Raw genomic sequence first — 27,405 nt, 5'->3', positions numbered from 1 at the left:
CTAGCATTTTAATATATAGATAATATTATAATGTTTGGGAAATCCTTCCAATTGAAAGACTGTGCACATTCAACAACGCCAATATACAGTCTGTATGAGTGCATAGCTTTTGGTCTTTATGTAAAAATAATTATTTCATATTTAGTAAACCTGACTAAATTTGTATAGCTTCATATTTTTGTTTTATTTGCAGGTTCAGTCGATTCCTCGTGCACCGCCACCCTCTACAACTGATGAAAATAGCCTGGCTGGGGCATTAGCTCGAGCGTTGGCCGACAGATCACGGGCGATTCATTCCGATAGTTCCAGTTCCAGTGGCGAAGATTCCGAGGACGATGACGATGAATGGGAAGACTGACCTCGTGCTTTATCAGCTCATAGGGTACGGGTAAGGACATTCCTTTTCGTATATTATTATTATTATTATTATTATTTTCCATATTATCCAGAAATGAAAGACAAACTATTTGCAAGAAGTGTCGTGGGTTTTGGTAAAGTGCTTCAGTAAAGTAATAGAGAAGACTCGAGGTTCGTCCCAAAGCTGAATATATATCCATAAAAGCTGTTCGTTTATGTTCTTATACAGTAATCTTAAACTGTGCAAATGATACAATAATCTAATACGAAATAATGAATCGGATTTTCATTCTATACTATACTATAAAAAAAAATAAATAAATAAATAAATAAATAAAGTAAAAATAAATAAAAAATTGAAACTATATTAACATTTAAACCCGGCCAGAGGAAGTTGAACACTTAGGATCTTTGTTTATGTGGAAATGAATATGGAACAAACTAAGAGAAATATTTACGGGCGAGTTTGTAAACACGTTGTTAATGTTAGAAACAGGAGAGATCAGAAATGAATGATAAATAAACGTAACTTCCAGCCATTAACCTGCGTTGACCCATTAAAAGATCATGCCAACCCCTATGGAGACTAATGTTTCAGACTGCATGTTTAGCGGTTGACTGTAATGCACATGAATATATCTGTATTTTACAGTTTAGTGATTAATCAGTCAACCATTGTTATCTCTTATCTTTTAGTTCACTATTAATCAACGACCCAATGTTAATAACTTCAAAATTAGTGGTCTTTGGCTTCTAGGTTGGAGGCCTCCAAACGCAATTTCTCACTGTTGCGTATCATTGCCTCTATCCTCCCCAATGATGTTCCTTTAAACATCAAATTTCGTGGAGTTCTGGACACTATGTTATCTTAATATTTGGTCTAGGAATTAATTCGTGCGGTTTTTAATAAAAATTGAAGCTTTATTTCAAAAACAAAGTAAATGAATACGTTAACAAAAATATTATCCATCGCTAGTCACTACTTTCTCCCATCTTTCAGGCAATTTACGGATTACGTGTCGAAAGAATTCCTCATCTTTTGACGCAATCTAATCAAAAATCCATTTTTCGATATTTTCTGAAGAAGTGAACCGCTGTCCAATCAAATCGTTATTCATGCAATCGATCAAGTAGTAGTCAGACGGAGCAGTGTCTGGTGAATATCGCGGGTGGAGTAACACTTTCCATCCGACATTTTCCAAATAGGTTTTGACCGGTTTTGCGACATGCGGTCGAGCGTTATCATCTTGATAAATAAGTTTATTATGCCTGTTATTCCATTCTGGTCGTTTTCAGGCCAGAGCTTGCTTCAAACGCATTAATTGTTGTCGATAGCGGTGTCCATTAATAGTTTCACCAAGTTTCAGAAGTTCATAGTACACCACACGTTTCAAATCCCACCATATATACAGCATAACCTTTGCACAATGAATATCTCGTTTCGGTTGTGAAGGACCTTGTTCACCTTGCTTCACCCAGGCCTTTTTCGTTTAGGATTCTCGTAATGAATCCACTTCTCATCACCAGTTACAATTCGATGCAAAAATCCCTTCCTTTTCTGTCTTTGAAGCAGCAATTCGCAAACGGTTTTTCTTCTTTCAAGGTCTTTCTTTTCAATTCATGTGAAACCCAATAAGACATCTTTTGAATCATTCCTATGGCTTTGAGACGTTTGGAAACTGTTGTTTGCTCAACTCCAAATGCTTCTGCAAGTTCGTCCTGCGTTTGACACGAATCCTGATCAAGCAATGCTCTCAATTCTTCATCTTCAAATTCTTTTGGCTGTCCAAATTGCTTTTGTCTTCCAAGCTGAAATCACCACCTTTAAACCGTGCAAACCACTTCTGACACGTTCGCTCAGCTAGAGCATGGTTACCAAACACTTCCACTAAAATATGATGACTTGCGGTAGCACTTTTCTTCATGTTAAAGCAATGAAGAATAACTCCCCGCAAAAACACTTTATCAGGCACAAAATGCGCCATTTTCAGTTGAAGAAAAAATGTTGTTGTTTCCGCTTCAAGCAACTAACATATACTAAACAAGATGCTCAATGACAGTAGTTTTCAACGCATGTTTGGATCAACGAAACTATGGGACAATAAGCTAGTTACGCCATCTTTTGTAAAACCGCACGAATTAATTCCTAGACCAAATACTTGACCGTGTGATTGGCTGAAGCCGTAAGTGATCTACCCCGTTTGGTAGTTTGTTGAACAATAGTAGCAAATGTCACTGTGTGTAGTGTCCAAACAACGTTAACGTAACTAAGCTTTATATATATGAGAAAAACTATGGAAGATAGTGAAGAAACTACATAAATAATTAATACTTTTCTGACCAGAGTATATTTTCTTATTTATTAAAGTAAAGCGTAACAGTTTCAATAATTTAACGTTATCTTCATCAGATGTTACTTGGAACAGTTATCTTCATAACATTAAATTATTATTGTTATATAATTCTAATTGTTTCATTTTATAATATTAAATTTTAATACGAAACAATAAGTTATTATTATAATGTATAATAAGAATAACAATATAACAATTAGAAAGAAATTAACAATATGAAAAAATAGAAAGAAGTGCGGAGGATTCAGAAGGCAAGAAATGAAAGATTAATGAACTGAACAAATGGACTTAGATTGTTAGAACGAATTGAAGGATAAAAACCACAAATATGAGAAATTATTAAGAGAAGCAATAGAAATAAAGTTATGTGATAGAACATTGAATAGAGAGGAAACTAAAATTAACTGATACTTAGAATAATTTATTAAAATAATAGTAATAAAAGAGAAAATGGAAAGAATAATGATTAAGAAAATGAAATAGTGTTTTTTTAAATACAGTTACTTGCAAGGATATATTCATACTAAACATAGATTACAAGACATTTCCGTAACGTAGCACTTTTTAGTACAGTCTCCATAATGTGGTAAAATATCATTCAATTTGGGGTGATTTAACAATAAAATTTTATTACAATGTACAGTTATTAATACATTATTGACATACAACGATTTAAAATGCCTGATAACAAATTTATAATAAGTGAATTTTATCTCTTATTGTCTGTTCAAATTTAACGTTCCATGAATTTACACTAAATAATAATATAATAATTAAAAATATAGAAATTGTTGTAAATAATTATGCGGTTCCTTATACGACATAGATTTTCTCTAATTCTTTACGGGTGGGTAACGTACCCAAAATGGCTGAAACGTTACCCCATTGTACGGCGATACTGATCCGTTGTATAAGGAATGATGTAGATAGTTTATATCCCGATATAAGTGACATACGATGGCCGATTTCATTCATAAAATTAGCTCCTTCTTGAACCCAAGTACCACTTGACTCTGTGGCATTTGGAACAAACCAATATTTATTCCTTATGTCAGTCTCCTTAAGATCAGCTACGAAACCTGCACGTGACGACGAATGTGGAAGATTGGAGGAAGCGTAAGTATTGGTACAGGTAAAGTCCCAAACTAGAGCTTTCCCTTTTTTCCAAGGCACTAATGTCATTCCGTCTGGTCTTTTTCCATCTTAACAACTGCATCCATTTGGTTCTCGTACTGAAGGGAGACCTGCAGATCTGAGAGCTTTCAAAATGATATCGTTCACGCTTGAATGCCGTGGTTTTCTACCTGCGCTGCTCTTGCACGATAAGCCATGTAAGTCTTTTTTATCGACGAGAACATTGCAAGCCCCACAACGGCGTGATTCGCAAATATCTCCTCCTAACCGCAGAGCTGTAGCTATACGAAAACTTTCATTGCTTAGAAGTAGACCAACAGAAGATGAAGGTAGAGCACGAAGCCATGCACCGTTTTCCGAGGACGAAACAGCAAGGAGACAAGGCCAGATAACCTTGTCTTGGATCTTATGAGTTGAAAGTAATAATGAGGAAACATGATATTTTACTATGGATTCGTCCCAGGCTGATTGAAGATTTCTTTTCTCGTTAGCCAAAAGAGCAGACTCACTAAAGTAGACCAATTGACGATGCAATCCTGTACATCTGAATCGGTGTCCAATTCGACTTCTCGCTGCAGCAGAGTACTAGTTAATTGACTTGAGCCATAGAAAGAAGCAAGAAATGAAAGCATAGCAACATCTGTGGCTCGGCGGATTCCGAGATTTCCATTTCTGATTGGTAATGATGCTTGTAACCATGATTCATTGCTTAGGGTGCAGTTAAGGATAAATTCCAATACTGTTCTTATAATAATGTCACATTTCTCAAGCAAATGCACTTTACGCCAGGATGGAGAACATCGCAGGAAATACTGTAATCTTGATATTGAAAATGAGGCTCGCAATAAATAAAATGCTGAATGAGCTGATAAGTTTGATACACGTAACAAGAACAACTCTAATTTCGAAATCTTCTCTAACAAAATTATCCTCCTGGCTTTTGATGATAGAGCTGCACCGAGAAGTTAAGCATTAGATGATATCAGTAGTTGTATACCGGGTGCGGATTCATTAAATTTATTATAAAGATTCTGAATTTCCTCTTCTTTAGCGCCTAGAAAACTCACTTCGCATTTTAAGTGATTGAGATGTAAACCGATGGATATTGCCTGTGTGCGAATGTTGTATGTAGTACTGCCTCAGTATTTTCTACTATGGTTCTATCGTCGAGATACCACACATTCAACTCTTGTTTATATTATTGACAACTGGTTGGAAGGTCAGATCAAACAGTGTTGAACCTAGGGGGTCCCCCTGTTGAACGCCTCGTTGAGATAATATGATATTGTTTCCTACAAAAAGGTTGCTAGGTTCAGAATAGAACTGAAAAACATAGGGATAGAAATTCGGAACTTTTTTAATTTTTTTTTTTTTTTATTGCGATTAGCATGGAATCGCGATTGATTTCAAAATCGATTTTCAAAAATGCTTTCACTTGCGTGTGTGATAACGAGTAAAACACTCTAGCGGCATGTGCGGCAGCATCAGCTCCAGAAGGTATACATACGCCAAGTTGGTGTGAGGACAACATATCTATTAATGAATCGCACATTCAGAAGCAGATTGTCTTAGCTGACAAACGTTTCCAACCGCTACTGGGCGTATCCCTTCACTTTTCTTTCTAAGTGCTATCAAAGATGCGCCGAAGAAAGTAGGTCTTAAAAAGATTGGTACATTTCCAGATATTATTATGTGTAATAAATCACATATACAGTTGACTAGACGATCCTTTGATTTACATTTCTAAGAATGAGATCTTTTAATATCGATGGTCTGAGATTATCTATTCCTCCAGCTGATCCGGACGGGAAAGATTTTAATGCCTTAATAAATCCATCAGTTGAAACTCTGGTTACTGGAGTATTGGTCTCTAAGGGTCCCGGAATAGCTAATGAATGTGAGTGATCAGGATGCTTCTCTCTAAGAGCTTCCAACACTGATGAATCTGGAATTGTCATAATGTCTTCCGAAGTTAATAGCCTCACCGTTTCACGAATATCTCCATCCGACAATTTGTGCTCAATACCCTTTTGTTGGTAATTGGCGAGGTTTGTATGTTTTGGTTTGAAGGTCTAATAGAGCTTCTCTGCGATATTCCGACCAATTTCTAACTCTTGGCTTAACCCATGTTGTAAGATTGGTAACTACTTCAGAATGTGGAGGGACTTACAGAACTCCGTAGGGAAAGAGCAAAAGGTCTATCCAGAAATCCAAGTCATTAGTAATTGTTATTTTTCGAACTAGTTCATATAACAGGATGTCTACTAAAATTCCAGAATGAAATTTCGTTACCTTTTCTACCCAAATCATAAAATTTAGTAACATTTTCAAGAGCAAATTTGAGTGCGATTTGAGCCGAATTTTCATGCATGCGTCAGAAGTGTGCTTTGTTTGCGATTTGGTAGCGTCTAAAGCTGACAATAGACATTTTTGGTGGTGAATTTTGACGTTCTATAAAACAAAATTTTCCAGTTTATACTTATATTTGTACAGATGAAAAAAATCGTGACCGAAAACCTAAATTTCGTGACTTTTTCTTGACTTTCATGACCGTTTTTTGATTTCGTGACTTTTGTGACCGATAGACACCCTGTATAAGGAATCTGCCATCAACAATGTTGCTTCTCTCGGAACTCGACGAAGGATTGGAATTTTGGCTTTTAAATGTACCAGCAGGTCACATATTTTAGTCTGTGATTCTTTGGAATTGATGTCATTAAAATTATGAGTTAGTAAGTTGTCGACAGCATTTTGTTTCAGTTTAACGGCCGATGGTTTTCACTTGGAAACGTCATGGTGCCTCTTTGTACTATGGATAACTAAAACTCTTTGGCTGAGGAAGTATTTATTAGAGAGAAAGCATTGTATTTCCTTGTAATTATTTGCAACAGCAAATCTATGGTCTTGGCTTTTATTGTATTTTGAGATATCTGCTTTGCTAGCAGTAACATTACCGTCATCATTCCTATTTCTCTCATTCATATGAGTTGTAGCTTCAAGTGGCAATACTTCGCTAGGCTTGTCGATACTCATAATCAATTTGTTTCAAACCGTTGAATTTTATCCGATAAAAAAAAGCAAATTATAACAATATCTGATTGTCTCATATTAAAATTTAAAATTATAAAATGTAACAATTAGAATTACGTAACAATAATAATTTAATGTTATGAAGATAACTCTTCCAGGTAACGTCTGATGAAGATAACGTTAAGTTATTGGAACTGTTACGCCTTATTTTAATTTTAATAAGAATATACTCTGGTCAGATGTAGTAGTTGGATGGATGGATGTCGAGATGGATGGAGTTACCATGAAGAAAATACATTATGAAATGATTTGAGTTCTAATAGGTACGGTGTAGAATGATTTATTAAATACAGTTGTTTAGTATAACTCTATCCATCACGATTCTGGAACTTAATATAAGAATAACTAAAACTTTTCTGACCAGAGTATATACACTATTTATTAAAACTAAAATACAGTGTTAACGGTTTCGACAACTTAACGTTATCTTCATGAGACACTAACTCTTTAGTGTTTCTACTTTGTAGTCAGTCAGTGTGGACCAGGATTATCAAAATCAGTTGAGGTTATTGTTGTGTTGGCAATTATTAGTTTAAATGCAGTAATTCGAATTTGTAAGTTACAAATATTAATAATTCTTTAACGTACTAACCCCTTCATGCCGCCTCCATTGGCATTATGAAATGATTCCCCTGATAATGTTTTTAAACTGATCATACATATGTAACAAGTATGAGGCCTTATCTGAAGTTAAGACGAAATAGTTATAATTAAATGTGATAACATTCATTTAAAGAAAGTCGTTAACGTATTTTAAATGTTATTTTTAAAATTGGTATTGTTAAAAACTTGATGTGCAAGAAAGAGCTACACTACCTTTTGGTTTTATTATTTTTTTCTGTGATCTATATGAGTTACGACTGGAGCGGTCATTGCCGAGCTTGAAGATCTCTTTTGTATTTGTACCTTTGTCTCCGGTGCATATTTTTCGGTTCTTATATCATGCAAAAGTTATATTCATCTGCTGCTGCCATCATTTTTGAATCAACGGAAACTTTTAGGAGACGTTAATCTATCTATCTCCTTTACATTTCGTTTTAGTGCGAAGGAAAATAACTGTTTCCTAAACTGTTTGGTCTTTCTATGCCCGGCAAGAAAGTGTAGTTGCTATTGCCATGATGCCTCACTAGCTGTAATGAGTAACTGCGCTGTTAACTCGCTGCCTCTAAAAGCAGGCGTTACAATTTGAGGCTATCATATTTGACTGGCAGCTGAAGTGTGCTACGACTCGTTTTTCTTTCTGTATATAATACATGATGTTGGACGTACTATAAAGTGATAATATTGTTGTTCTGTTTCTCTCTCTCTCACACACACACACACAGTGACACACGTATTATATATATATATATATATATATATATATATATATATATATATATATATATATATATATCGGTGTTCTAAAAATGGCGCCCACGGACTACAGAGCAGTATTCTTCAGACCAAAATAAAGCTAAAATCCTATATAATGGCAGGCGTGGGAGATCCGGGTTCGATTCCCGGCGGGAGCTCATGTGGTTCGGATTCCACGTTAATCAGTAGGTCCACGTCTCATATAGCCTCGCTGCTGAAAGGGACGCTAAACTAAAATCAACTCAACTCAACCTATATAATGGCATAACCTCCAGAGCCTTCTTCAGCCGCTATAGGGAATCAATATTTCACTATGTGGCAACGTCGCAGATTAACTTGGAACGATTAGCACTGCTCTACGAATCCATCAAGCAGATACATCGATTGTTATGCTAATAAGTGGTGCTAGTGTCAGTGACTATTGACTTTTACTTTCATCTGGAAAAAATCGATGCAACTATTACATAGATTGGTAGATCTTCTGTATAGTTCTTTATCTTTGACGTTGCCATATAGTGCAGTTCGCGTCTCCAGACGACGACCCGAAAGATAAACAACTTTATAGATATACAGCGTGTTTCAAAACAACACCGACGTTTGGGAGGTGATTTCTGACACCAAGATAAGACGAAAAGTATACACCAACCTGGGTGCACAAATGCTTCGTTTTGGAGTTACATTCTGCCGAAAACATGAAAAAGTGAACTTGAAATGTCTGGAGCTCCAATACTTTGGGACCTACCGTAGTCGGATCAATACTTCACTTAGGAACTAGTATGTGTCTTATCCAAATATCCAAGTTTCAGAATCCTGCGGTACTTCCGCAACAATTTTTAAAGAGATATTTGGTGAGTACTTTAAAGTTACATACCCGTAGCCAAAATCTCTCTATAAAATGCCGCCCACGGACTACAGAGCACTATTCTACAGGCCATATATATATATATATATATATATATCGCTTTATTTTGGTTTGTAGAATAGTGCTCTATAATCCGTGGGCGCCATTTTTAGAACACTCAATATATATGTATGCACCGGTTCCGGGGTCAAATAGGCTAACTCTGTTGTGAGGGGAAAAAAGGACATTATTGAAAACAAGTGGTTTTCGATCTAAAATGGTGAAATTTTTCTAATTGCACGAGTCGTTTGGGCTCAACAGTGGTGAGCCGCCTTATGTTAAATGAAGAAGCAACGTTGCAACTCTTGAGCTCTCGCGATACAAAGAGTATAACATTGTTGAAAACGGATTCGAGGTGTTCTAGGTTTCCTCTCGGGCCGCGGTGGCTCAGTAGTAGAGCGTTCACCTCTGGTGCATGGGGTCCCAGGTTAAAACCCTGCTCCCGCCATGTGAACTTTGTGGTGGACAAACACCGTGTGCGTGGGTTTCCTCGGGGTTCTCCCGTTTCCTCCCACTTCATTCATTTCACTAATTTCTCATCCTCACCGTCTCCTTTAGCCTAGCCGGTATAATCGTGGGACGTAAAACTCAAAATTTAATTTTTTTAGGTTTCCTCTCATAACAATGTGCACGTTTCCCGTGTTATTTGTGCGTGAATTTTACGTTCCTTTGGAACAGCCTGCTGAACTGGAAATGTTGTTTTTTTCATTTTTACATAGGATACCTCACCAGTGTCTGACAAACGGCTGGTGCGATTGGAAACATTTTACCAATTTAAATTAAGAATACTTATTTTCAACAAGTTTCTTCTCTATTTTTTCTTATCTGGCATCATAATAGAGTTGGTCTTTGGCCTCCTATTTTTGATACACCTTGTATATGCTTAACTGTCATATCCAGAGATAGAACGGCCAGACTTTTAACAAAGTAAAAATAGTATAAATAGTAAATCCCAGTTTGATCATCTTGAGTTGAACAAATTACCAGAAGAAGTAGATGCTAATTTCAATGTGAATCTCAGGATTTCTTTCTTCTTCATTTGCACCTGGACAGTTTAAAGAAAATTTAGAAGGCACAAGCCGTTAATGCCACTCTGAAAGCATTTATAAATGCTGAGACTTTTCTTGAAGCTGGTCTAGTATGTTAACGTTTTTAAGATTTTAGTTTTTATTATTATTATTATTCTTTCTAAAATTTCATAAATACTGCAAAGGCAATGTTAAATAAGGAAATTAAAAAAATAATTGAACATCTTCAAAAAAAAAAGTACTATAATTGTCTTTCAGACTTTTTTTCTGATTTAGGAATTTTGAAGCACAAAGTTAACAATGTCATAACTGGCAGGGTGTAAAATTTCTCCGCAAGTTTCGCAAAATTTCATTCATTTGAAAGTATTTCGTAAGTACTAAATAACGTCACTTTACAATGGATTGTTCTAGATTGGCTTTACATAAGTTATAAAAATCCAGAAACGAGATTGAAATATTTGGTAAAGAGTGTAACCCTTGCTTTGGCGTAGATTGTTTGTCTATTGTGTACTAAGAGTTAATTTAATTTTTATTTATTTCAGAAATGAGCTGTTGTTGCAAAGAAGCTAGCGCTCCAATGAAGAACTCTTCACCTGACAAGGAGTAATATGGAAGAACTATAGCTTGTGCACTTCACCTTGCACTTATAAAATTTGCTTATTTCTGTTTTAAGAAAGAGTATCTCGTAACAAAGAGCAATGCACAGGGTCTGTTAAAATGCATTCAATATCAGATCTGTTATTTTTGTAGATAAATACCTTTCTTTTTCGTGGTCGTACGAAGTTTTAATTATTAGAATCCATTGTAAATCTACTACGTTTGAATTTGGTATAAATGTTGGCATCGTAAGTGATGTTAATTCCCAGGTATCATTGATCGGAGCTTGCGCAACTCGATGGATAGAACGTCATGGGAAGTGCTAGAATTCACCTCATTGCTTTCCAAAACTTAGCGTATGCATCTTCGGTGTGGAAGACCTGGGTTCGATTCCCGGTGGGAGCTCATGTGGTTTGGACCTCACGTTAAACTGTAATTTCTCGTCTCGTATAGTGTAGGTGCTGAACGGGACGCCAACTTCTCTACAAACCATTTACAAACATTATCAACCATTTACCAAATACCGACTCTGCCAGGGTGGTCTAGTGGCTGAAGTCAATATTCGCTAGACCGTTGATTAGGCTTTTCTGTCTGAATCTCCTGACCGATGATTTTTCGTAGTCCTAGTAGCGAAATGTCAGAGTGAGTATTCATGGTATTCTAATCGATTCTAGGCGTGACCATATCCTGATCATGGATCCATTAACTAGATATTCCCAGCCAGCCATCCCGATTCAGCAACTTTGAAAACATTATTTGTCATATCAAATCTGTTTTGAAGTAAATGATTGGGATAGCAATTTATTCAAATAGTCTATTTTTTCTTGAGTTATCCAATCAGTTTTTCATTTCCAGATTCTATATTCAGATTTATATAAATCTTAATACTAACTTTCTACAGAGGGGGAAAAAAGAAAGACGTTTACAGAAAGAGGTTTTTCTTTTTGTTATCTGTGGTGTATTGATTGTGCTTTCGTTAATGAAAGCTGACCCTTTCTACCCACATTTAATGAATCTAACCGAGGGTTCATTGCTGTAGAAATAGCGCCAAGATTGATACAAGCTACCTCCTCGTTTATATTAATCTTGCAGCTTCTTGGCATACCTTCTGGTATTGTTTTCAAACGCTTTTAACTAGACCTTAATACAAGCGACGAGTAGATATTGTAGATTATCCCAGAATTTAACTTTATTGATTTACCAGTTTTTCCCGTAATAATATTCTCAAGGCTGTTTTCAAAACGCTCAATTTGTGTCTATCCTTGCAAGTTAGAACACGTAAATTAGAAATGGTCAAGGAGTGAAAGATATCAACAGAAATACAAAGAAGCTGTTAGCATGAATATAATATTTGATACAAGAGTGTACAGTGATATCTAATAATAACTCCTTTCGAGTGCCAATGAATAAAATCAATTTGAAAGCAAGTTTCGTGAAACCTACATAGAGAAAGAAGGGGGGGGGGGGTTAAAGAATTTTAGATTGCAATATATTAATTTATTCAGAAAATACAAAGGGAGAACTATTTTAGTTTTTGAATCGACTGTACGATTGGAACTAAGTACCTCGATATTTTCTGCTAAAAATTTATTGACAGGCATTTAAAGCTTAAAAAGATCTTCGAATCAATAAAAATCAAAATTATGCCTTTAAGTCGATTTGTTTCTGACCATATATCAGAAAGAAAATAAATAAATAAATGATCAGTGGCCCAATCAATTGTTGCCAAATGATTTTATACACTGGGTCCCAATTTGGACCCGGATGGGAGCATACGTGGTTCAGATCCCATTTTAAACTGTAGGTCTGTCTTCATGTGGCTTCATTTCTTAATAGGGACGTTAAATTAATGAAACAACAAATGGCTTCTGTTATAGATTTGTAATATAAACCCTAAAATGATTTATACCGAATTCAACCGTGATTTATACCGAATTCAACCGTAGTTAACTCAGATTTTTACTATTTGTTTCTTACATTTAAGTGCCTTTGGATGTCAGGTGATAATGAGTATTACAAAATAGGAACTCAACCGAAGACTGCTAATAGGAATCAGTTTAAAATAAGTTGTCAAAGAAAGAAAGAAAGAAAGAAAGAAAAACTTCGAGTGTATATATATTATGTGTCAGTACCTATTGAAGGAATTTGTATATATGTATAGCTTATGAGGTAAATATTTATATATGTAACATTCTGATGACATGGATCATTTTTAAAGCTTACTCAAATCCTCATTAATACAATACGTTTATTTTTGGAAAATTTAACCCTTCTATTTTCACGTAAAATAAGTCGTGCACAAATGTTATACAAACGTATAGAGTGGCACACGATATACTCTACTGTTATTTTTACACAAAATTAATTCTGTACCATCTCCTTATTATTTAGTTTATCGTGCAAGCTGGAAGATTGTTTCTAATCGAATATTCAACATGATCATCTCAAGCTCCTGCAGAGTACTCTTGTTCCACATCATTTTTCGAGTAAGAAATCTGGAATGAAGATAGGTAAAAATCTAAGTGTAGAGTTCTTTTCCAAAGACTATTCACATTCATAATTCCGAGAGCCAGCGTTAATCAAAGGCACGCGAACCACTTCAGTATTTTCAGGTGTGCAGACGATGTTACAATTTTGCCAACCCAAAAAACAAGTCTACGTTCGCTTTCGAATACAATGAAACTGTAAGTTGTCTGCCTGCCCGAAGCTCACCTTGTATCAAAACGAAATATCTGCCACACATCCTTGTTTCCGCTAAAAGCAACAGAGTTTTCAGTTTTCGTCACAGTCAATTAGGTTTTCTCTGCCATTTCACAAACTGGCTGCTTTGGCGTTCGCAGTTATGATCAGTTCTCACTTGTTCTCACTATACAACATATTTCCTATAAACCTTAGCATCCAGTCTCATATTTCGAACACCGGCACGGTTGTATTGTAATAATTAAATGAATCTAATCCCGTGTGCTATCGCATACGTTAAACCTTCCTCTAAACTTCTAGGTGCATAGATCATTCCAGGTTAAAAATTGTTGCTGGTGAATGCTATGCAAAAAGGAAGTTATCAGTTCCAACAATAAAATTCTATTGGTTTTTGTTGCATAAGAAAACTTTTTTTTTTGGGGGGGGGGGGGTTACTTGCTTGAAATGAAAATGCCCAAGGCTTTCTGATGTCCATTAGAGAAAACAGATAAATAACCAAACTGGCCCAGAAACATAAACATTGAGATCGGTCTTGATCTGCCAGTATCATTTTGGTCCCATTGGCAGCAGCAATCATTTATTTTACCAAGCTGATTCATTAGATCAAAAAAGTGTAATTTCCTCAAGTATATTCATAAAATATTCCATTATTTATTTCTTTTGTTATATGTAATATTATATATATGTATATGGAATTAATTCTTTCACTAAATCTGTCATTTGATACCCGACGCAAAGTTGAGGTAGTACATAGGCAAAGAAACAGATTTAGTAACTTCATTACAGTCGAGTGAAAAGGCAATCCATTGCTTTTGAACTTTGTACCTCCTGGTTCGCAGGTAGTAGGCTATACTAGAACAAGTGAACCATTAAAAAAAAAAAAAAAAAAAATAATAGCTTCCAGTTCGAATTTCTGCTCATATTTTTAATGACAATCACATTCTCTCAACTTGTTCCTGTAAGCGTGTGTATTAGTGAGGTTTGCATAATTATGCTGTTGTGACTACATGAAGAAAAAAAGTTGTGAATGTACATACTTTTAGGTGAACACTGGTTTTAGCAACAAATGAAAGAAAAATGTGTTGATATTGTACATTGTTAAATAATTTTCGGCAAACTGTAGAACATTTATTATCCTTTCTCTTAATATTGTATATGAAAGAAGTGTTTCTACAAAGAAGCATGGTGTATAGATGCGAAAAATATATATATATTGGTTTTTACATATAATTAAAAATGGTTTTATTTTATTTTTTTGTAAAACTTGTGTATTTTTTTACAAGAAAAATTGTGAACAATTATTACCTAACTAAAGTGATAAAAGAAAAAGTACTGTAGGTATTGTATGAAAAATACTATGTTGTGTTAACTTAGACTCGGGACCAGCCGGCTTGAGAAGTGGAATTTGAATGTGGAGTAGTAAGCCTTGCCTTGTTTTTTCACAAGCACCTATCACAATCATCCTTCAACAAGGATCGTAGTGTGCGGAGTTCAAAGGTAGTTATTATTTTAATTTATTCCTACAACTAAACTGAAAATTAGGATTTTTTTAAAAGTGAAGGGCAATAGTTATAAGCGTCAAGTACACAGATCTTAATTGTCTATAGGATGTATAATTAGGAGGATCGTCCAGAAATTAAAGAACGTTTTGGCATGGTTAAATAAAAACAAAAGGTATCAGCACAAAACTTCATTTACAAAGCCACAGAACCATACTCTTTTCTTCGTTATCGCTACAGTTGTCAAGACATTTGTTATACTGTGGGACCAGTGTTTCAATGCCGATTCTATACTCATCTGCCGCCAAAGGTTTGAGCCAAGCTGTCAATGTTTGCTTGAGTTCCTCATCCTTTGTGAACTATTTTCCATCCAAAAATTCGGCTAACGTGCTCAAAGTGAAACATCGGTTTTCCTGCATTTTTTTTTCAACTTTTTCCTTCATTTCTTCAGTACAAGTGACGGCGTCCCACCCCGATCTTCATCATGCACGCTGGTCCTTCCTTGATAATGATAAACATAATGCACCATTTTCTCACTGATAACTCGTTCATTGCATTATCACCATAAACATTATTTGCCTATAAATTTCAGTAGGCTTAACTTTTTGCGCGTTCAGAAAACGAATGACTCCGTAATTTACATTTGGTGGGATTTTCGCTTGGTGCCGCCATTGTGAATCGCTGCAAAAACAAGTAGCGTGACCGCACAGCAACGAAACTCGGCTCACACCGAGGTGAAGGAAGGAGCTAACTGCCGCGCACGCAATTGTAGTGGTGGGAGTCGGCGCTGCGCGCGATTTGCGATCGTTCTGTACTTTCTGGATGGCCCTCGTATTTTAAAAACAAAAACAAACAGAAAACTATCTATCTCCAGCAGAGTGATCGCTATGTTCCTACATTTCAGAAGAGAACCGTAGCTGCCTGTGGTGTAAGTTTAAGAACGGAAGCAGGTCTCCGTCAACTCCCTGACATTGGTCCTGTTTACGTGTATTTTTTAAAGGTACAGTAGGAATAAAACAAATTACAAATACACAGGATACAAATTTTTAGCCGTCGCTGGTCTAGTAACTGGCACGTGCGTCTTTGGTGCACGGGGCTTCTGGTTCGGAGAAAAATTCCTGGTGGGAGAACCGTGAAAATTTTGAACCATTATGGTGGTTCAGATTTCACCTTAAACTTGTAGGTTCACTTCTGATGTAGCTTTAGTGCTGAAAAGGTAACGAATAAACATTTCATTTCCAAATCATTATAATTGAAGCGAGCGTTGACTCGATTGACATATGTGTACCTGACTGTCCATCAGTTTCACGATAACTCTCATAAAACAACTGATTTTAACTAAACCTGGTGTGTGTCTTTCTTCCATATGCAAAAGTAATTCTATTGCTTGAGGTTGCAATCCATGAAGAATAAAGGAATAAAATCGCCCCATGTTGCAAGTTTGAACTTTTGCATAAAAGCAGGATAATCTACGTAAAAATTATTCGATTTCGATAAAACGTATTGCACAGTTTTTAAAGGGGAGTCCGATGATCCCCACAGCTTGAGATTAAAATCTGCCAATAATGCAAGGGTGAATTTCACCCCCTTCCAAATTTAAGAAATTTGTTCCATGAAAATTTTATTTTAAAAAAGTGCTTGATTTTGATTAAGTGTGCTGAATATGTCTTAAGAATTCCAAATCGTTCCCTAAAAATATACGATTTTGTTCGGATATACGAACGTTTTCTTTGTGGTTTTTCCCACAGTACTCAGTCCTTGAGATTAAAAACTGTCAGAGTGAGTAGTGAATTTATCAGATTGATGGAGGGTGAATTTTCAAAAATACAGATGTCTTTTTCAAGTAAGTAACGTTTTGAAATTCGGCTGCTGGAGCGCTGCGTTCGGCATCCCGCACTGTGAACCTACACCTGTTGGGAAGCCACAGATGCCATTACGAAAACATTCGACCGTGTTTACATTTATTTGCGAAGTTAAAATTCCCCCCGCGGATTGAGATTCGTGCCCACTGTGAAATACGCGCTGTGATTATTTTTCTTAGTGCTAAAGGCGTGAAAGCGGCTGAAATTCATTGCCAGATTAGTGAGGCGTATGGAGAAAATATTCTGAGCGATAGAATGTTACGGAAATGGGTTAAAGCTTTCAGAGATGTCGGCACGAACGTTCATGATGAGGAACGAAGTGGGCGACCTTGTGTCATCACTGAAGACTTGATGCAGAAAGTTGACGAAATAGTGAAAGAGAACTGACGCTTTATTATTTAGTCGTTATTTGTTACTTCTCAAAATGTTTTGTATGTGTAGAAAGAAGTTTCGGTTGGTAAACCAAACTCCTTCAAAAATACACTGGAAAGTAGGAGTTTTTATCTTCCAACTGTTACATGGATGCTACTTGTAAAATACCAATAATAATGGGTCGGTAAAAGATGCTTTTGTATGCTGTACAGAAAATTATGTTCCTAATACGTCTATGGAGCTGAATTAAAATTTACGTACTCGCCTGAAAGTTATTGATAACATATACAGAATATGTATACCCATTTTGCTGATAACAGCACCCTTAAACTTCTGGGTACAGGCAGGATTTTTTTTTATATAGTATACCAGGTCCTAACAGGCGTAGACTCACGGAACTTGGAGCTCTTTATGCAGGACGTAAGTTTCTTGTGGTTTACGAACATGCAGTGAACGTAAGAGTGGTAAAGGGAGAAACGGAAGTTGAGTTTCTTCCTCTCTTGGTTCCCATCATACTTGACAACGCATAGAAATATACAAGGTGGGGCAGAGCAACTTGTTTATTTACAAATTCAATTAAATAAAAGTAATGATATATATTTTATTTCTTTGAGCAGCTTCAAGTACAACATTTAAATTTTGTGTATATACAGTTAAGGTGATATTAGGCACATGGTGTCCATTATTCTCAATACACTGCGTTAATCGAACTCGGAAGTTTTGTTCAACTCTCCAGCATATCGACGGGCATGTTGGTGACAGCTTGACGAGTATTGTTCTTTAGGTGAGCCAGGATCTTAAGACTATCGTTATAAACAAGTGATAGGCGATAGATAGAAGTGAAGCCAAGAAGCGCCTCACATGCATTCTCGAGCAAAAAATCGCGTGGATTCAGTTCCTGTACCACAGCCAATTTGTAGGGATCAAAGTTTAGTTGTTCATGAAGAATTCGCCTCACAGAACGAGCAGACAATCCAACAACAGCCGCATGTTTGCCGACAACGCTGAGGAATTCCAAAAAGAAAGTCTTACCATGTCAATGTTCTGGAGTCACCTTGCTGTCCGTGAAAGCCCAGGTTTTTTCTTCACATCACCAGTTTCGCTGAAGTTGTTTACCCATAAAACAATCGACGCTGGCCAAGGAACACGACCACAGGGCGCAATATTGAAATGGATATGGAATGCACGTTGCGTGGCGATGATTGAGCGACCGTTGAAAAGTATGCCTCGACAGCGAACGCGCACTCCACCTTCCCCCACTCCATGATGCTAACTAAACCGATTAGATCTACAACTTTACGCCCCGCCCTCGAAGCAACCATCGCTTCAGGTAGCCAAATTCAAATAAGCAAGTTGCTCCGCCCCACACTGTACTGTAAATTTTCTTTGGAATTTTCGAAATGTGATAACAGTAGTGGACCATAGTGTACACAGCATGATGACGTCACTAAGTAGGCGCGATTATTATTATTTTTTTTTTAAAGTTATTTTCAAATGATTATAAATCAGTCCCCAAGAAGCGCAGGCCACTTCGTATCCAAAAAATTAGTGGACTCTTCTACATGCAATTAACACACGAAAAGGCTTAGATGCTATAACGAAAATATGCTATAAATCCCTCTTGACCCTGTAAACATCCGTGAAACTACCGCAGATATCTGGACATCCATTGGTTGTTACAGAAGGGAACTTAAGACATCTTATTATCCCATGCCATAATTATGGGTCTTACCTATAGTATTCCTTAGACCCTGCTAGAATTTACAGGCCGGCGCAGCATTTGTGTCTTTCTCGAAATAAAATTGTAAAATCTAGCCCTGTTTTGCAGAAAGTTCATTCGTCTTCACGATGCAATATGTAATTCCAACAAGTTTTGCACATCTACTAGTGCCAAGTATCAAATGACGTTGGGCCTGACCCGTTGTCACTCATACCCTGAGATTTTGGACACAAATGCCATCTCGTGTGCAAAAGTCTTAATACTTTCTAAACTACCTGATATAATAAACGTAAGTGTTGCTTTCAATTGGATATTTCACGTCTAACTACCTAATACTTGTGTAATCTGCCATGCTTGTAACACCAGCTAGTGATATCCAACAAAGGACTCGAAACGTGAACAAGACACGAAGAACTATTGATGAAACAGACAAAGAACAAATATAAATTATACAGGCTTTGTATGAACAAGAAAACGGTTTTAAGGAAAGAAACCAAGCCACAGAAAGAAACAGCTCGGTCGTTAATAACACTTCTTAAGGCTTGAAATACAGTTACTTCGACTGCAAGGTTGTGTCATCAGGAATAATAAGTCTATATTGTTTCGTATTTTTCATAATACAATTAACCCATATATTCCTACTGAGACGTTAACGACCCACTTCGATTCGAGGTAGTTTAATATGGTTAAGAACAATTATTCATTTCATGCTTGACTTCCATTTTCTGATGCCTTTTTTACTTGCCTTATTTGCACCTGACACTACATCTAGTTTCTTATATAATTGTTTTTCTCTCAAAACCTGTAATAGCTAGTATTATTCACCCATTTTCCTAAACAAAATACATTATAGACCTTACGCGCTTTCTTTTCCAAAACTTTGCATATCGTTATTAGAAAGACAAGAGAGTGCTGAGCCATATTGTATAACTTTGAGTAGTATGGATTTTAGAAGCTATACAATTTCAAGTAGGTCGTTATCGACCCAGTGGGCCTACTGTATTAAGGTGGATCACTAGGTGTTCCCAGTGCTATGCTAAACGCTGTTTGAATAGTGTGGCGTTCCCAGATAGTGTCGAGTGTTTACTAATGCCAGATAATAAAGGGAGTAACCATGGAATTCTGCTTGGATTCTTACTAGAGAAATTAGTTTTCGACCTTTACTGCAATTCCACTTCATGAACTGCAACGCTAGAATCCAGGAATTCCTTATAGTAACTACTACAGTAAACATAAAAATTTGGCAACAACGCATTATGGCGTTCTGCGCAAGTTTCGTCTCAAAACCTATTTCCTTAAATGTAAATTAATATTTAAATAAAATATGAAACATAACACGAAAAACGGTCAAACAATATATCTATTTCGTGAGAAGATCGTTACATAATAGAATAAAACTGATCCTCTCGCACTCGATTGACAATTTTACAGACGTAATTTCTCACCCCCAACCCTCAATGAGGGCATTTTGTGTGGTTTTATTGGCAAAAATGGTCCTTTTCGATGCTTTCTTCCAGTGATTCTTTAAGAGATCGTCACTACAAGCCATTCTAAATTTGAGCAATTCTCGAAAATTGCCCTCGTTGAACTTAGTTTCTGCACTGTCACCATTGAGGTCCAATTATCCACACACGCACCGTCCTTGTGCAAGGGCGCCGATCCTGGGGGCCGCCCCCCAAATCTCATGTGGGCCTCCCTATTGTATTTATGAATATTCAATATTTGACATAATTTGAATGCAATTTGTCTTAAAATCCTCATATATATATATACATTCTGTATCTGAATGGTCCCCCAAATTTACGGAGAAATCGGCGCCCTTGTCCATGTGACCTTGAAAAGCAATGCCTTGCCTTCCAAGGAATATCACATTTCCCAACATTAATTTCAGTTTGTCGCGACTTTGGATGACTTGTCTTCTTGACGATTTGATTTGATTCTCGACTGTTTTCACAGGTTCCCAGTAGTTTTTCAGAAACGCTTTTCCGACCTCAAGAGCGTTAATGTGATATTGTGCCTTGTTGTGAGTTTCTAAAATACCGTAGAAAGTAGCGAATTTCTTCAAAAGTTTAATCTCAAGAGTTTGGAGAGGCACCTTTCTTCGATAACCCCCCCCCCCCCAAAAAAAAAAATCGTTGCAAAAAGTTAGCAATATTTACAAAAAAGATCCCTCTCCTTATGGGAAAGAACCAGCCATGGATAGTTTTCCAGATGTTCTGGCCTCAAGTAACATCGTCCTTGTTCCTGAGATTTATCTGATATTATGACTCTCGAATTATCGTTAGCGTAAACGCAGCATGCTAAACGGAGACTATTTTTAAATTGAATTTAAAGAATTAACCCTCTTTTGAAATGATGCAAGAATGATCCCAAACTTTCGTTCGTGTGGCGGTAAGCTACGAGCGGCAGTGTGTGTAATTTTAATATTTTATAGGGCTCTTGGGGGGGGGGCGATTGCCCCCCTCGCCCCCTCCTTTAATCCGTCCCTGCAGGAGACACAACCAAATGAATCAGTGTCTTGTGTTGTAGCTGAAACATTATTCTGTCTTATTGTACAATATTTATAATATGTAACATTTCATTGGCAATGAGCTAAAATGTGTACTGACTTCCGGGTGGTGATCACCTTAAAGTCAATTGTTTGTACATAGACTTGACTTTTACGTCATTTAGCAACAAAAGAATGCATGTTTTTACACAGAAATAATTTTATCGCTATGGTTGCAAGCAATTTATATGAGGCAAGCCTATTCGTTTTGGATTCAAAGCGCGCGCATCTTGTAATAGATTAGATTATTCCCTGCAGTTTGTGTCAGGAAAGAAGCGTCGCTTAACGAACTACGCATAATTTAGGTGAATCTGTAGTTCTTGGATTGGTTGAGAAAATTCAAGCAATGTGTAAGGACCTTTGTTTCTCCCTTTTTTTTTTTTTTTTTTTTGACAATACCTTTACGCCATCAATGTTATTAGTGGAACTTTCAAAAAGAGCTTTCTGTGGAACAGGAACCGTAAAAGAAAATGCCCTTTACTTGCCACAAACACCTTCAAGAAAGAAGGACGTGGAACATATGTTGCGAAAGTTGATTCTACAAACAACGTTATCGCAGTTAGGTGGAAAGGCAATAATGTTGTGACGGTTCTCTCAACTGAATTTGACGTTCATCCTGTGCAAAGTGCCGAATGTTGAGTTGAGTTGATTTTAGTTTAGCGTCCCTTTCAGCAGCGAGGCTATATGAGACGTGGACCTACTGATTAACGTGGAATCCGAACCACATGAGAAAGTGCCGAATGTTATTCCTCTTCATAAGAGAAAAGTAACTATTCCTCAGGCAAATGTCATTAAAGTGTACAGTAAATATATGGGCGAGGTGGATAGAATGGACCAAAATATAGAAGCTTACCGCGTTGGTATCAGAGGAAAAAAGTAGTACATACCCATTGCGTTTTGGATATTCGATGTTATGTTGAATAATTCTTGGCAAGAACGAAGGGCCCAACCAGTGAAAGTTTAGAATTTCGAAGAGACGTAGTGCAGGCTGTACTACAAAAGTATGGAACTGCTCCAAGTGTACCTGGACCAAGTACACCAAGAAATCCAGGACGTCATATATCGCCAGTAGCACGTTGTCACGCTGCGGAATATATGCATATTTTGAAGCAACGGAAGCGTAGTTATGATATTCCCAGTACTAAAACAAAAGAATGTAGAAAATGTGGTAGCACTCCACGACAAATGCTTCTCTACGTTTCGTATATGATTATGTTGAAAAAGCCTAACCAAAACTTGACGAACAATTAGTTTTGTGCAATATACAGGGTGTCTCAAAAGTTCCCTCCGTTATCATCAGAGTTACAACAAAATCTAAGAGGAGAAACCGTCTCCGAATATGATGTTTTCAATCTAAAGTGAAGGAATTTTTTAAATCGGACAAGCCATTTGGGCTATACACTCTTTATGCGCCCAATGTTAAATGAAAATGCAACGTTGCCATTTATCTGGACCTACAAAATAAGTGAATGAAGTTACTGTTTAACATGGGGGCTGGCCATCGACACGTTAGCGTAACAAACAGTAACTTCATTCATTTATGGTGTGAGTCCAGATAAATGGCAACGTTGCATTTTCATTTAACATTGGGTGCATAAAGAGTGTACAGCCCAAACGGCTCGTCCGATTTAAAAAAAAAAAAAAAAAAATCTTCACTTTAGATTGGAAACATCATATTTGAATACGCTTTTCCCTCTTACATTTTGTTGTAACTGATAATAACAGAGTTACCCTATGTCAGGGGACTGTAGAGACACCCTGTATATAACACTTTATAATTACAGAGAGAATTTTATTGTATTCTTTGTTGATAAATGTTCTAAAATGCGAAATTGTGTACAACTAAATTAGTAAACGACCCACCCCGAAAATCCGGGAAAATAAATATTTTGGAGCAAATAAAGCATATTTCTTTCGTGTACGCCATATTTGAAATATTCACTCAAAATATAAACAAAATCGCGAACAAAAATTAGGTCTGGGCATATATGGGTTAAGGAGAGCTATGAAGTTCTTATAAGTTACACGTCAAGTGGAGAAAAAAAACTTTTATATTCATAATACACACGAGAGAGCTAATCCACTTACTTCTTCTGATTTGTAGTGAATAATCAAAATATGTGGGGCTGGTATCTGCAGAAAGATGGGTGGCTGTAAGCCATGTTAGCCCTTCACGTATGAGGGATGACGTCCCTCGGCGATTACACTGCCCAGGGAATTGGGAAAGGAAGAAAGCAAGTGGCCTGGGGCCAATATGGCATCATATCTGCATTTGTCTGATGTGAATGAGGAAGACGTCACTCAGGATGACTGGTTTGAAAAAGCTGTTACACTTTTTCGACCGAATGTCCCCACCAGGAACTCCCCATCGAGCCTGGGACAGCTCGTACCAAAGGCTTATAATGAGAATCTAAAGGTGTAAGAATCACTGATATTTCTATACTGCAAAACAGTAAAAGACAATAATAATACATGCGCTATTGCTTGTAATTTGTCATGCACAATTTCTATGCTCTACGCTACTGTTATGAGAAGTGAAGTATGTACAGTTATACATTAATGAAAGAAGAAAACTTTTTTTCACACCAAATCCTCTGTAGGTGCGAATTCAATAAAAACACAAAGACTGTAAAAATGAATGACTGGACCGAGACTCAAATGCGTGATCTTCGGCATATCGTGCCGATGCGTAAATCACTACGCTACCCAGAATAGCCACATGCTCTCACTTCTGAAGTCGGTGCTCTCTACTCAGTCCACATGGCTTCTATCACAGCCTAGCAATCCAGTGTCCATGTATTAAGAACACTTTTTGATGGTTGCAATTTCATGTATATTAATGAAAGGAGGAAACAACCATTTTTTTTTTCCTTTTTTTCGAGTCTGGGTCCAGTCGTTCGCTTTTTCATTTTTTGTGTTATGTACAGTCATCTTCCGATTTTACGGACCTCTATTTAACAGACATCAACACCAACAAACCCTGTAGCACCCGATTCACTTTTCAAATTCCTGGTTTTAAACTAAACATATAGAACGTACTGTGTTAGAATGTATAACTGCAGTGTACTAGGCATTTTACACTGTCACGCTGGATAGCATGCTTGACTAAAAGTACAATATTGTATAATTCCTCTTTCTTTCGTAATGCAATTGTAGATATTAGCTACTGCTGGCTTAGTGTCGGAACTTACGGACAACCAGCATCATCATTGTCCCCTTTTAGTCCTACTGTCCGTTTCTAATGGTTCAAACAACGGATGAGTGTATACCATATTCAACTGGAAGCAAACGAGTTTAATTGGCACAGTGAGAAAAAGAAATTTTATTACACAATTGAAGGGCTTAGTGAAACAAAAGGGTGAGGAAAAAAAAGCAATTGAAGTTTTCAAGATAGATAACAGTCCAAGCTTCTTCAAATTTTAGATACGTGGAGGTACGATAGGTCAGTGGTAGAGTGCTTGTTTATCTGTAGTGCCAGTGGTTTCTGGCTTGATCCGGGCTAAGTAAGTTCGTGGTGGACAACATCATGCCCGTGGATTTTCTCAGGGTACTCCTGTTTCCTTCCACATTCTCATCCCACCAAATATTCCGTCATCATTCACTTGCTTTAATCATCGCCTCCCGTAGCCTAAAGCATATAATCGTGAGACGTAAGATGTCATTTCAAAGTTTAGATACAAATTAGACTAGGTTTGGCATATCCCACAGCAAAGAAGTTCCAACCACAGATAATAGAAATGAAATGAAATCTTTGAGTTTTACGTCCCACGATTATGCCGGTTAGGCTAAAGGAGACGGTGATGATGAGAGATGAGTGAAATGGTGGAATGAAGAATGTGGGAGGAAACGGGAGAACCCCGAGAAAACCCACGAGCACGGTGTTTGTCCACCACAAAGCCACAGATAATAGACTCAATCAGCTTTCATATAACACACGAAAAACAGTTTACGTGTCAGATTGGAATACGCCCTCCTTCCACCAGACCCTTAAAGTCCAGTAAGGAGATTGATAGATTGTGGGGTTCGAAATTACACTCTATTTTCCACCATCTATCGTTCGATGAAATAGTTTTCATGAGATATTTAATAAATGAACAAATAAAACAGTGTAATAAATATAATTAATAGTTTATTTCACAGCATTTCTCAGTTGGAATGTGCTACAGTTTGCAGCCACGGTTCTGCGATTGAATTTCATTTTCTGCAGTGTACATTTGTTTTACCACCACATGATACACTCTTTATTCCCTTTGTGAACCTGTCACCGTAAGGACTTATGCTTCAGAACTTCAAGAAAGACACGGTCGAGCATCCGTCCATGAAATATACTGTCGCTACCAGAAGTGCATACCTGATTTGACAATGAGCTGTTGCTAATGAGAGGATCATTTTTTTTTTTTTTTTTTCAGTAACTAAATCGAGAATTTACTGAATTACTTTGCCGAGCGGTCAAAGCTAAACGGTACGCGTCCTCGTTTCATAATCAGAGGATCCCGAGTTCAACTTCCATGACTGCCTATTTTTACATTTTCTCACTCTCATCTACAGAATACTGGGATGGTACCTTTAAAAAGTAAGCTCTAAGTGCCTTCCATGCTAGCTTTTCCCATCTTTTACTGCTAGCTTTTAGAAATGTATAAATAAATAATGGCCATTTTATGAAATAGATAATAACCAACTGGTGGAATAAAAAGCGGCAGGAAACTGGGAATATATATATATATAAAAAAAAAAATCAATGAGGTATGCGCTTTTGCTGGCGACTTATATCTCCAATATCATATTGAAGCGTATCACATTGAAGTATCCGACAGTTCAGCGGTCACCTTCCGTCGACTAACTGAACCTGCTGGTTCACCTAATGTTACGTCGATCGATCGACTACATGAATCACGCTTTGGCCACTGTCTCCTTCGCTTCACAAGATGCAATCTCTTCATCCGGAACCTCGATCTGTTGCAGTCTCTTTTTCTTCACGAAATGGGCAATACGATTTTCCAAGCTCTCTACAAAGGAATAAAAGAAATAACATAATTAATTTATTCTCATCTACTATACATCATCAATTACATATTTAGAATGTCCGATCTCTCTTTGTTTTAAGAGAAGGGGAATAAGACATTAAATCGAAGTCGGATGTTGAAGAATGTGTCTGATATATAATTTCTTGTTTATCCCATGTCTAAAGTTAAATTTAATTGCTTCTGCCTCTGGAAATGCAAGAGCCTAACCGTTTGTTCTTAACCCTTGGAGGACCAAGCTATTTAAGCACCTGCGGAGTGGCAAGTGAGATACAAATTGCATCCCAACGTACACTCATGTCCAAAATTATTGTCACATGTCTATAAATTTGTTGTAGGAATATAATTTGATAACGAATTTGCCCAGTATTTCTTATAATGTTAGTATATGTATAATAGGCAAAGACATCTATGTGGAAAATTTCATGTCAAAAGAGCAGTAAATAAGAACAATAAAACGAAAATAAAACTTTCTTGTCCATTTAGCAACATTTTGTTTTACTCATTCTAATTTTCGTATTTATAATTCTTTTCCTATGAAATTTACCACAAATATACATTTCCCAATTATACACATAGTATCAATATTAAAAGTACCTGCAAAATCATTATCAAATTATATTCTTACAAGAAGACAGTTATAGATATGCGACAATCATTTTGGACATGAGTGTACTTCTGTTGTGATGTGTCTTTCGTATTGAGAATTTATAAAGTAATTATTTTCATCACTTTGGTACTCAATTTCTTCTAAATTCTCAACACAATCCTCATCAGATCAAGAATCACATGCAAGAAGTTCAGATTCTATTCCTTGCTCGGTCAGGGTTGCACAGTTCATTCTGGAGCTTTAGCTAGCTGTTACA

At 36.7% G+C, this 27,405-nt stretch overlaps 2 protein-coding genes across 10 annotated transcripts in view; one reads left to right on the top strand and one right to left on the bottom strand.

The window, feature by feature from the left end:
* Positions 1-14,754, top strand: part of WASp (WASP actin nucleation promoting factor) — a 65,249-nt gene extending 50,495 nt beyond the window's left edge. For 5 of the 6 annotated variants that reach the window (XM_081766016.1, XM_081766010.1, XM_081766012.1 and 2 more), the window contains 2 exons: positions 194-388; positions 10,763-14,754. In XM_081766016.1, the coding sequence (XP_081622142.1) occupies positions 194-358 (165 nt within the window). In that variant the 3' untranslated portion in view covers positions 359-388; positions 10,763-14,754. The remainder of the gene's footprint in view (positions 1-193; positions 389-10,762) is intronic. The other variant, XM_081766015.1, reaches the window with a different exon arrangement.
* A 10,876-nt stretch (positions 14,755-25,630) lies between these two features.
* LOC145690769 (tRNA pseudouridine(38/39) synthase) overlaps positions 25,631-27,405 on the bottom strand; it is a 33,930-nt gene continuing 32,155 nt past the window's right edge. For all 4 annotated transcript variants that reach the window (XM_081766008.1, XM_081766009.1, XM_081766006.1 and 1 more), the window contains one exon: positions 25,631-26,524. In XM_081766008.1, coding sequence (XP_081622134.1) covers positions 26,409-26,524 — 116 coding nt within the window. In that variant the 3' untranslated portion in view covers positions 25,631-26,408. The remainder of the gene's footprint in view (positions 26,525-27,405) is intronic.

The sequence above is a fragment of the Thermobia domestica genome, chromosome 7 (assembly GCF_964235325.1).
Source record: "Thermobia domestica chromosome 7, izTheDome1.hap1.1, whole genome shotgun sequence".
Taxonomy (NCBI): Eukaryota; Metazoa; Arthropoda; class Insecta; order Zygentoma; family Lepismatidae; genus Thermobia; species Thermobia domestica.
The sequence above is the reverse complement of the archived record's forward strand: the minus strand, read 5'-3'. Positions and strand labels throughout refer to the sequence as shown.